General features: G+C 47.1%; 1 protein-coding gene and 1 long non-coding RNA gene across 4 annotated transcripts in view; both read right to left on the bottom strand.

The window, feature by feature from the left end:
* Window positions 1–3,070, bottom strand: part of DLEC1 (DLEC1 cilia and flagella associated protein) — a 92,299-nt gene extending 89,229 nt beyond the window's left edge. For 2 of the 3 annotated variants that reach the window (XM_086365922.1, XM_086365926.1), the window contains exons 1-2: window positions 2,352–3,070; window positions 1,196–1,346 (exon numbers count right to left, since the gene is read on the bottom strand). In XM_086365922.1, coding sequence (XP_086222048.1) covers window positions 1,196–1,346; window positions 2,352–2,747 — 547 coding nt within the window. In that variant the 5' untranslated portion in view covers window positions 2,748–3,070. The remainder of the gene's footprint in view (window positions 1–1,195; window positions 1,347–2,351) is intronic. The other variant, XM_086365927.1, reaches the window with a different exon arrangement.
* Window positions 3,071–3,191: 121 nt separating this feature from the next.
* On the bottom strand, window positions 3,192–10,300 carry LOC147348031 (uncharacterized). Its single transcript, XR_015150912.1, has 3 exons — window positions 10,102–10,300; window positions 5,645–5,781; window positions 3,192–4,269 (listed from the first exon to the last, which is right to left on the bottom strand). It is a non-coding gene; the product is annotated as an uncharacterized LOC147348031 (long non-coding RNA).
* Window positions 10,301–12,203: the final 1,903 nt, after the last annotated feature.

Below are 12,203 nucleotides of genomic sequence, written 5' to 3'. Positions count from 1 at the left end.
TTGTACGTCCGATTTCAGAGCAGCATTATTCACAACAGCTAACACCTGGAAGCAACCCAAGCGTTCATCAGCTGATGAATGGATAAGCAAAATGTAATATACAAACACAATATTATTTAACATATGAAGGAAGGAAATTCTGACACATGCTACAATATGGATGAACCTTGAGGGCATTACACTAAGTGAAACACGCTAGCCACAAAAAGACAAACACTGCATGATTCCACTTATATGAATACTACTTAGAGCAGTCAGAATTACAGAGACAGAAAGTAGAATGGTGGTCGCCAGGGGCTGGAGGGACAGAGGGACTGTGAAGGTATTTTTAATGCACATATCAGTTGTGTGAGATGAAAAGAGTTATGGAGATGGATGGTGACGATGTTTGTATAAGATAATGAATGTATTTAATACCACTGAACTGTACTCTTAAAAAATAGTTGAGGGTAAATTTTATGTTACGTGCATTTTACCACAATTTTTAAAACCTGGGGGGAAACTCAATGGTCAAGAACATAAAAGACAGGAAAAGTTCAAAGAAGGGTCCCAAATGAAAAGTCTAAAAGTGAGACATGACAGTGGCATGCAGCACGGCTTCCTAGACAGGATGCTAGACCACAGAGGAGAAGTGGACGCTGTGGAGTAGCAGGTAAAACCTGCAGGCCATCTGTGAGCTGGAGGATAACACTGCCTCCATGCTGACTCCCTGGCTTAGGGGGTTGTGTGCTGGTTATGTAGGTGAGACTCTGCTCTGGAGACACGCACACTGGAGTGTTCTGTGATAATGAAACAACACTGGTGCAACTCACTCTCCAAACATTTTAAAAAAGGCTAGAGCGGTTCTGTGGGTTGCATTTTTACTCTGTTGGTAAGTCTTTTGAGGCACAATTTTTCATTTTCATGACGTCCATTACCTGGTGGCTCAGACAGTTAAGAGTCTGCCTACAATGCGGGAGACCCGGGTTTGATCCTCGCGTCGGGAAGATCCCCTAGAGAAGGAAACAGCAACCCACTCCAGTACTCCTGCCTGGAAAATCCCATGGACAGAGGATCCTGGTAGGCTACTGTCCATGGGGTCGCAAAGAGCCGGACATGACTGAGCGACTTCACTTTCTTTCAATGAGGTAATACAATAATATATTAACAACTGGGGGGTTAGGGTGAAAGGCATAGAGCAGCTCATCATACACACCTGGAGGCATCTTGATAAATGGCTCAAGGAACTGTACTTTGGCCTGGTGCATGGCCCGCTCTTTCTCCGCAAGGGCCCGTGCACGGGCCTGAATGATGTGTCTCTCCAACATTTCAACTTCATCCAGCCGCTGCTTATAGAGCTCCCGAATCTGGCAGGTGGGTGATCAGATGCACAGAAATATGGTGAGATGACTCAACCTCACCTGAGCAGCATTGTTTCCCATGAAGCTCAGAACAGTCACAGAACTGCAATGACCACCTGGTCTAACCAGACAGAGCTGAACTCTAAGACCCACGGAGGGAAATGGCATAAAGCTTTTACAGTAAAGTCAGGAACAGTGCCAAGTCTCAAACCCTGTCTCCTGACTACTGGGTTCTCAGTAAAGAGTTCTGTCATCCAAACTCTGAAATACCAAATGCGAGTTAACACACCACCTGTGGTAGACAAAGGGTTGTGTCACTCAGGATAGAAGGACTTGCTACCTAGCTGCAGAGAGCATAGTGAACTGAAAGCCTCCAGGTGTCGACCCCTTCAGAATTCACCTCAGCTGCCTGAAAGCCTTCAGTTGAGACTCCTTTAAGAAAGTCGTGGGCAGCGTGGCCAGCAGTCAGAGAGGCCTTATCAGAGAGGACTCAGGACAGCTGCTGTCCTTATACAGCTCAGGAAGCAGAGCTGGTGTTCCAGAGACTGGGCATGCTTCCTAAAATCTGGGCACGGATGCCTCTCAATGGTTAAGATTGTGGTTTGTGACACAAAGGCAGGCACCCCGGAGCGGACGTGACGTTTAGCTTTATCATCGCCAGGAAAACAACTATTCTGCTTTCTGTCGTTTCACTTATATATGCATTGTCTGTGTAGAGATGTAAAGAGATAGGTGCTGCAGATATACACCTTATGTGTGTAGAGAGTGTGTATTTGCCTAAGAGCGCATATAGTGTCCTTCCACTACAACGTAGGATATACGGCGGAACGGACTTGGTCTGCTCTTCCCAGCTGCGTACCCCGTGCCTGGAACAGCGGCTGCACCCGACAGGGGCTGACATTTGCCGAGTGGCTGAGTCGCGCCCTGGGTCCCCCGCACAGCCGCAGACGCGACCCCACCATCCCCTGGGTGAGCACAAGGAGAAGCGAGCGGGGCGCGGTACCCTGTTACCTGCTGCAGCTGGTCCACGAACTCCTCGTGCCGCGCATCCTCGCTGCCGCGAGCCTTGATCAAATTCGAGCTCACCTCCTCCCCTATCACCTCGGCGGTGTACAGGTTGCGGAAGACGCCGGTGAGCAAGTACGAGATGTCTTGGGTGCGCAGAGAGGTGGGGCGCAACCGCAGCAGTTGCGGCTCGGGGAGCGGCGGGAGCGAAAGCTGCGCGACGAAGCGGCGCCGACCCCCGAAGCCATGGTGGAAGGACTCGGAGTAGGCGAGGGAGGAGAGCCAGGTGGACTGGCTAGGGCTGCGAATCCGGGCCAGACGCGGGCTGGGCGTCCACGTTGCCCCAGCGAAAGCGTAGGATCCAGACTCAGCCGACTGCCGCTCTCGCTTTCCAGTCTCCATGGCAACTGAGACGCCGCTAACTCCCTGCCGCACTTCCGGCCTGCCTCTTCCGCCTTCCGTCCGTAGGAGGGTGCCATGAAGCCGTCATCCTCAAATACGCGCACAGCGGTATCGCCTTTACTAAGATGAGCTTTTCCTATTTGGAACCAGTCTGTTGTTCCATGTCCAGTTCTAACTGTTGCTTCCTGACCTGCATACAGGTTTCTCAAGAGGCTGGTCAGGTGGTGTGGTATTCCCATCTCTTTCAGAATTTTCCACAGTTTATTGTGATCCACACAGTCAAAGGCTTTGGCATAGTCAATAAAGCAGAAATAGATGTTTTTCTGGAACTCTCTTGCTTTTTCCATGATCCAGCGGATGTTCGCAATTTGATCTCTGGTTCCTCTGCCTTTTCTAAAACCAGCTTGAACATCAGGAAGTTCACGGTTCACATATTGCTGTAGCCTGGCTTGGAGAATTTTGAGCATTACTTTACTAGTGTGTGAGATGAGTCCAATTGTGCGGTAGTTTGAGCACTCTTTGGCATTGCCTTTCTTTGGGATTGGAATGAAAACTGACTTTTTCCAGTCCTGTGGCCACTGCTGCGTTTTCCAAATTTGCTGGCATATTGAGTGTAGCACTTTCACAGCAGCATCTTTCAGGATTTGAAATAGCTCAACTGGAATTCCATCACCTCCACTAGCTTTGTTTGTAGTGATGCTTTCAAGGCCCACTTGACTTCACATTCCAGGATGTCTGGCTCTAGGTGAGAGATCACACCATCGTGATTATCTGGGTCATAAAGATCTTTTTTGTACAGTTCTTCTGTGTATTCTTGCCGCCTCTTCTTAATATCTTCTGCTTCTGTTAGGTCCATACCATTTCTGCCCTTTATCGAGCCCATCTTTGCATGAAATGTTCCCTTGGTATCTCTAATTTTCTTGAAGAGATCTCCAGTCTTTTCCATTCTGTTGTTTTCCTCTATTTCTTTGCATTGATTGCTGAGGAAGGCTTTCTTATCTCTCCTTGCTGTTCTTTGGAACTCTGCATTCAGATGCTTAACATCTTTCCTTTTCTCCTTTGCTTTTCGCTTCTCTTCTTTTCACAGCTATTTGTAAGGCCTCCCCAGACAGCCATTTTGCTTTTTTGCATTTCTTTTCCGTGGGGATGGTCTTGATCCCTGTCTCCTGTACAATGTCATGAACCTCTGTCCATAGTTCATCAGGGACTCTGTCTATCAGATCTAGTCCCTTAAACCTATTTCTCATTTCCACTGTATAATCATAAGGGATTTGATTTAGGTCATACCTGAATGGTCTAGTGGTTTTCCCTACTTTCTTCAATTTAAGTCTGAATTTGGCAATAAGGAGTTCATGATCTGAGCCACAGTCCACTCCTGGTCTTGTTTTTGCTGACTGTATAGAGCTTTTCCATCTTTGGCTGAAAAGAATATAATCAATCTGATTTCGGTGTTGACCATCTGGTGATGTCCATGTGTAGAGTTTTCTCTCGTGTTGCAGAGTACATCATGAGAAACGCTGGGCTGGAAGAAGCACAAGCTGGACTCAAGATTGCCGGGAGAAATATCAATAACCTCAGATATGCAGATGACACCACCCTTATGGCAGAAAGTGAAGAGGAACTAAAAAGCCTCTTGATGAAAGAGGAGAGTGAAAAAGTTGGCTTAAAGCTCAACATTCAGAAAACTAAGATCATGGCATCTGGTCCCATCACTTCATGGCAAATAGATGGGGAAACAGTGGAAACAGTGTCAGACTTTATTTTTTGGGGCTCCAAAATCACTGCAGATGGTGATTGCAGCCATGAAATTAAAAGATGCTTACTCCTTGGAAGGAAAGTTATGACCAACCTAAATAGCATATTAAAAAGCAGAGATATTACCTTGCCAACAAAGGTCTATCTAGTCAAGGCTATGGTTTTTCCAGTAATCATGTATGGATGTGAGAGTTGGACTGTGAAGAAAGCTGAGTGCTGAAGAATTGATGCTTTTGAACTGTGGTGCTGGAGAAGACTCTTGAGAGTCCCTTGGACTGCAAGGAGATCCAACCAGTCCATTCTAAAGGAGATCAGTCCTGGGTGTTCTTTGGAAGGACTGATGCTAAAGCTGAAACTCCAATACTTTGGCCACCTCACGGGAAGAGTTGACTCATTGGAAAAGTCCCTGATGCTGGGAGGGATTGGGGGCAGGAGGAGAAGGGGACGATAGAGGATGAGATGGCTGGATGGCATCACCGACTCACTGGACATGAGTTTGGGTAAACTCTGGGAGTTGGTGATGGGCAGGGAAGCCTGGCGTGCTGCGATTCATGGGGTCGCAAAGAGTTGGACACGACTGAGTGACTGAACTGAACTGAACTGAGCCACTGAACTGAACTGAAGATGAGCTTAGGGTGAGGACCAACAGAGAAAGGGTTAATTGGCACAGCCAGGTCCTTCTGGTTGCAAAGCGTCTCTCTATTTCATCTGCCCATTCTCAAATTTGTTCAGCATTTATTCATTCATTCATTTAACATTTATTGTGTAAGGATTCTGTTTCAGGTCTGTGCTGGGAGCTGGAGATACCAAAGGAAGATGCTCCTTCTGCATTCGCAGAGCTCAGGGGTTGCAGGCAGGGTGGGGAAGTTGGTGGCCTGAATGCGTGTGTGAAGTGTGGGGAAGTGGGTGTGTAGGTTTGTGAGGTATGGGGAAGCGTGTGTGTGTTTCTCCAGGGTGTTGGGTAGGTGGAAACAGGTAAACAATTGCATTTAGTGGGTTGTGGTCAAGGTGGAGAAAATGTTTGTTGTCATGGAACCATAAAGGACAGGAAAGTAATCAGTCTACAGAGAAAGCAAGTATAGTAGCGGGTTGTGGGTAGAAGTGAACAACAAGCAGAGATTTAGAAGAATGAGTAGACTCACCATTATTAGTGATCAAGAACGTGTAAATTAAAACCACAATGCAGGGACTTCCCTGGCAGTCCAGTGGTTAAGACTTCGCCTTCTAATGCTGGGTGTGCAGATTGGATCCCTGGTCTGGGAGCTAAGATCTCCCATGCCTGGCGGCCAAAAGAAAACAGAAACAATACTGTAACAAATTCAATAAAGAACTTAAAAAAAAAGTCTCCAGTGCAGTACCTCTACGTGCTTAGTAGAATGTTAAGAAATTGAATGGACAAACAGGTGAACAAACCAACTGAGTGTTGGTGAGGCAACTCAATGTCATATATTGTGACAGGAATATAAACTAGTATGCTGTGCTGTGCATGGTCGCTTGGGCATGTCTGACTTTTTGCAACTCCAAGGACTGTAGCCCACCAGGCCCTCTGTTCATGGGGATTCTCCTGGCAAGAATACTGGAATGGGTTGCCCTGCCCTCCTCCAGGAGATCTTCCCCACCTAGGGATTGAACCCAAGTTTCCCGTATTGAAGCCTGATTCTTTACCATCTGAGCCACCAAGGAAGCCCAAGAATACTGGAGTGGGTAGCCTATCCCTTCTCCAGGGGCTCTCCCCAACCCAGAAATCAAACTGGGGTCTCCTGCATTGTAGGAGGATTCTTTACCAGCTGAGCTACCAGGAAGCCTATAAACTAGTATAGCAACTTTGAAAAACAGTTTGGCAGTTTCTTATAAAGTAACACAACAGTCCCACACAACTAGGTGTTTTTCCAAGTGAAGTGAGAAAGTTTGTGCCTACAAAACCCTGTACGAAGATGTTTATAGCAACAATATTCATGATCTCCAAAAAGTGGGAAAAAACCAAATGTTCTTTCTACTGGTGAAAAAAAAATAAATTGTACATCTATGCAATGGAATACTCTCAACAACAAATATGAAACAGACTAGAGATACACACGACAGCATAGAAGAATGTCAAATTCATTATGCTGAGTAAAAGAAACCATTCTCAAAAAGGCTACACATATATACTGAATGAGTGCATTTATAGGATACCCACTTATAAAAAATGCAAGCCAGAAAACACATCAGTGGTTATCAAGAGTTGGTGATGGGAGCTAACATTGGCTTTAAGGAGAATGAGGGAATTTCTTGGGGGGATGGAACTATTCACCAAAACGAGTAAATTTTACTGTATGTAAGTTATATTTAAATTTTTTCAGTGAAAAAGTAGACAAGTAGGAGTAAGCCAGGAGAGAAGGGAAAGGGGCACACCATGTAGAAGGACCCCGTTGAGCTAAAGCCAGGAGAGGGCCACACGTATGGCTGGAAAGGAAAGAAGTTCAGGGGTGGAACTCAGAGAGTGGAGGAAAACTCCTAGGCAAAGGCCAGATCATAAATGGGTTTGCAGGCAACATTAGGGAATTTAAACTTTATTCTGAGGACAGAAGGAGGCCATCAAGGGTCTGAAGCTGGGTGTTTGGTGGTCAGCTGTATATTGTACTGAGATCACTCAAGTTGCTATGAAACAAAGACTGGTGGAAACAGGAGGCATCAGGGAGCTCAATCAGGAAACTTCCACTGGGGTCAGGAAAGAGGGGAAGGATGCTGGGATTCAGGTGAGAGGAACAGATTGGAGATGGAGCTAAAAGATGGACTTGAGAAGACTCACGGATGGGTGTAAAGGGAGTGACAGAGAAGAGGGGCCAAGGACGACTCCCACCCATCCTGTGTGTGCGATCAGGTGGGTTATGAGATCATCCACTGAGGTGGGGAGAGACCTGCACTTGTCAGGGCAGCAGCGTTGACATCACAGTGACTCATCCTCGCCATGGCACGGCTGCTGCTCAGAGGTGGTACAGCCGTCCTCTTCTTACTACTGGGGTGTGTCTGTGTGTCCTACAGCCTGAAACCCACTTCCTAAGTTGAGGCCCAGGATGCTTGCCCACGTACCTGGGCTACTTCCTGTTCTCGTGGTTGGGCCTGCCTCTCTCACCTCTAATTTCTGGTAGCGCTTCCATCCTCAGAGCTGGGAAGCCAGGGCCCCTGTTCTAGACTGTGTACTTGAGAGTATCCTGCTCTCACTCTCCGGGAGCTGCACCCTCGCCCGAGTGAGGAGGCCACGAAGTCAACATGATGTGCCCCATGCCTGTGCAAACGTTGTGAGCCCACCAGCAGGGCCTGTGCAGCCTGTTTCTTTAAGGCCTTCCTCTCCTGGCTGACTGGTGGCTACAGTAAGTGGCAGTGCTGGGAGGGGTGGAAGTGGAGAGAGCGCAGGCAAATGGGCTGGTTTGTCCAATTGTTCCTAAAAATGTGAGCCTCCCCCTGCCCCCACTGTGCAGTAAGGAGCTCATAGAACCATCCGGGTGGTGGTGGGGACTCTGTTGTTCTAGTGTTAGAAGTGGGCCTGCCCAAACAGGGTGGTCTCCCCAGCCCTCTTCCCTGCGCTGGGAATGACAGGACAATGGATTCTTGCCATTACCTTTGACCTGCCTCCAAAGAACCTCAGAGAAAGTCACAGACAGTCTGGCCCAGCCTGAGAGAGGCCTCCCCTTTTTCTGGCTTCAGCCCCCCTCAGCTCTTTCCAGGCCAAGATCTCCAGGAAAGCTCCAGTTATTCCTCTGTGCTCATCGTCCTTGACTTTTCAGCAGTATTTGCTGCCTGGTCCCTCTCAATAAAACGCCCTGTTCCCTCACTCCCCACTTTCTTGTGCTTCCCCATCTCCACCCTCTTCTCGCTCTTCTACTTGAATCTCCCTGCCTGATAAGCCGGATTCATTCCTGACTTCGCTGTGCCCAGCAACCACTTTCTGTTTGCTCTGTGACTAACTGAATGGTCCCAACCCTGCACCAGTAGTAAAGGGCGCCAGCCCCTCACCTATGAGAACTTGGCCAGCACAAAGGGAACTTCCTGAGCTCCCTTCTTCACTTTACAACCTGTTCTGCCAACCAGGATTTGTGTTTGTTTATCTCTGGGTTCCCACGCGTCTTTGACCTTTTACATATTTTTTACCTTTAAAGTCAGAAAGAGAAAGACAAATACCATATGATTATCACTTGTATGTGGAGTCTAAAATATGACGCAAATGAACTTATCTACAAAAAAGAAACAGACTCATAGATGTAGAGAAAAGACCTGTGGTTGCCAAGGTGGGGCAGGGGAGGGGGTCAGAGAGTGATGGACTGCAAGTTTAGCGTAAGCAGATGCAAACTATTATATACAGAATGGATAAATAACAAGGTCCTACTGTATTGTATAGGGAATTATAGTCAATATTCTGTAAAACCATAATGGAAAAGAATACAAAAAAATGTATATGTGTGTATAACTGAGTCAATCTGCTAAACAGCAGAATTTAACATTGTAAATCAACTATATGTCAATAAAAATACTGTTTTTACTTTTAAATTTCAAAAAGTATATATCAGTATGGTAAAAATTCAAATAATACATAAAAAATAAAAAGTATCTTCCTCTCAATCTCTTTACTTGGGTTATTTCTATATCATTCTAGCTATTGTTTCTCCCTATACAAATGAAATATTTATAAAGATTTTTTTAATTTTTAAAAAGCACCAATGATATTAGACATTATGTATATTGTCCTACAATTTGCTTTTTTCCACTGCAACTCAAAGATAATGTTTTTTTTTTGTTTTGTTCTTTGTTTAAAAGATGCAGGGGAACACACTGTAATGGAAATATCAAGTTATATTTAACCAGGTCCCTGCTAGTGAACTTTACCTTATATAATGTTTATATACATAATATACAGATGATACAGAATCAAAATTTCTTGGCCAAGGACTTCCCTGGTGGTCCAGTGGCTAAGGCTCCATGCTCCAAGGCAGGGGGCCCAGATTCGATCCCTGGTCAGGGAACTGGATCCCACAGGCTACAACTAAGAGTCTGTGTGCCACAATTAAGACCCAGAGCAGCCAAATAAATAAAATTTTTTTTTAAAAAAGAAACCACAAACCTTAAAAAAATTATAAAAATAAAATTTCTTGGCCAAAGCATATATATATTTTAATATTTGAGGTATTGTCAAATTGCCTCTCAGAAAGATTAGCCTGAGTAGACTCCCATTAGAACTATGTGAAGGCTTATCGGCATTTTCAACATGCTTTGAACCATAGCCCAGAGTTTAGCTCCAGCCCACCTCCCCCTCTAAAACTCCAGACTTGTACATCCATCTTGTACCTGACATCTCACCTTAGCTGTCTGCAGCTACCTCAAATGTAATGCGTCCACAACAGAGCACTTGCTCTTCCTCAGCCTTCCCCATTTCAGCTTCTGGGAACCAACTGCTTCCAACGGTCCAGGCCAAAAACCTAGAGTCTTCCCTGACTCTTCTCTTCTTTTCACAGCCCCTACTGTTCAGTCCTGCTGGCTCTCCCATCAAAATGTATCCAGACTCCTCCCACTTCTCATGACCTCCGCCCCCACCACTGGCAGCTGACCCACCATTCACTCTCACCTGAATTATTGCAAGAGCCCCTTCCCTGGCCTCCATGCTTCAGCCCTGTTCCTCCATGATATTCCCCGACCAGCAGCCAGAGTGATTCTTTTAAAATATGAATCAGGGACCTCCCTGGAGTTCCAGTGATTAGGAGTCCACCCTTCTGCTGCAGGGGACCGGGATTCAATCCCCGGTCAGCAAACTAGGATCCTACAAGCTGTGGGGTGGAGAGAAAGGAAAATTTAAAAAAATTAATCTTAAAAAATAGTACAAATGTCTTATTTACAAAACAGAATCACAGGTGTAAAAAACAAACATGCTTACCAGGGGGAAAGGTGGGGCGGGGGCAGGGTAAATTGAAAGATTGGGACTAACATATACACACTACATATATATATATATATATAAATAACATATATATAAAATAGATAACTTAATAAGGACCCACTGTATAACACAAGGAACTCTATTTAGCACTCTGTAATGACTTCTATGGGAAAAGACTCAAAGAGTATATGTAATATTGATTGACTTGTGCTGAATACCTGAAACTAATACAACATTGTAAATCAACTATACTCCAATAAAATATTTAAAAATTTTTTAAATACAAATAAAAAAATATGAATCACAACACGTCCCTTTTTGACTTGAAAATGTCCCATGTTCCCCAGAGTAAAAATGGCAGCCCTTAGCAGGCCCGTCGGGACTTGGTTCCCACTACTTCTCTGGCCTGTCTCACTCCTCTCTCCCCGCCTCTCTCTGCTGCCGCCACACCTCACCCACCCAAGTTTGTGTTTCTGGGGGAGGGATTGGGCAGGGCTGAATCCGAAGCATGTCTGGAAAGCTGGCATTCTTGGGTTAATCTCTTGCCTCCCCAGGGTAGTGGTGGAGGGAGGGGCCAAGGGAAGTGACTTAAGGTAGGCACCAGCTCTGACCGTAGGTCTGGCCTGTTTCCAAGTCATCCCAGAAACTTCCCCTTACACCCACCCTCACTCACACATCGGGGACAGGAAGGTCAGCTGGGGGTGTGAGACGCCTGAAAGTCCACCATTAGACAACTCGTCTCTGGGCAGGCATGGCCCCTGGATCTCAGGGGCATCCTGCAGAGGTAACTAACTGAGAGCTGGATTTTAGGGGAGTAATTTGGGCACCTGGCCAGGGCTGGGCCCACAGAGGTCCCTGGTTGTTTAGGGCAGAGGGAACAGATTCCAGCAACTGCAATTCAGTGCAAAGCCTCTTGCTTGGCTCCCCCAGCCCCTCCACACACAGACACACAGTCCCCACACTGAACACGCTTACACACAGCAGAAGTAATCAAGTAGAGTGCCTCCCACCCAGTAGAAGGCAGGGACAGACAGGAGAGAAGAAGAGAGGAGAGTCTTGGGGAGCTGCTGACCTACAGGTTAGAGCAGCAGCCTGGCTTCTCTGAACAGGGTGTGGCCCAGCCCTCTTTTCTGACTGAACCTGGCTGCATGGGCCAACTCTGAGTCAGCCATGCCCATCCGGCCCAGCAACTCCAGGCTCCAGAGGAGGCCTCAGCTTCTCTGGCCTGAGCCAGAGGCCAGAAGAGGGCCTGTGTGTGACAGGTTTGCTGTGTGCAAAGGAAAAGCCAGGCTGCAGCCCCCACCAGGGGCATCAGAGGGAGAGGTGACAGGTCATGCCCTGGTTTCAGGCTTGGGGCTCAGAGCTGGGAAGTGACACGAATAAATAGGAATGATGCTTAAGATGAAGCCGAGCCAACTGCTGGTGTTAAGTTTCGTGGTGTGGCTACCTGGGAAGAGCAGGGCTTGGGGGAGGCCCAATGCTGAGCAGAGGGGCTTGCAGGCCTCTGGGGATGTCAGAGGTCCCAGGACTCGCCCCAGGGCCAGTGGAGACCCCCAGAGGGCAGGTCCAGAGGCAGGCATCCTGGCCTGGAGGAGAGAGTGAGGACAGAGAAGGACCCCTCAGCCTCCCTGACCCCAGGCTGGAGCTCCAAAGGGAGGCCTTGTGTTGACTTGCTTGTTGTTGAGCAGAAGGGAAAGCAAGGAGGGCTTGGACAGGCCTGAGGGCAGGCCACTTGGGGAGAGGGCTGGATTAAGGGCTAGGCTTCTCCGTGCAGGAGAGGCGGGAAGACAGAG

Source organism: Bos grunniens, chromosome 22, assembly GCF_055505025.1.
Source record: "Bos grunniens cultivar Pamir isolate PY7600 chromosome 22, Bosgru_T2T1.0, whole genome shotgun sequence".
NCBI classification, from domain to species: domain Eukaryota; kingdom Metazoa; phylum Chordata; class Mammalia; order Artiodactyla; family Bovidae; genus Bos; species Bos grunniens.
The sequence above is the reverse complement of the archived record's forward strand: the minus strand, read 5'-3'. Positions and strand labels throughout refer to the sequence as shown.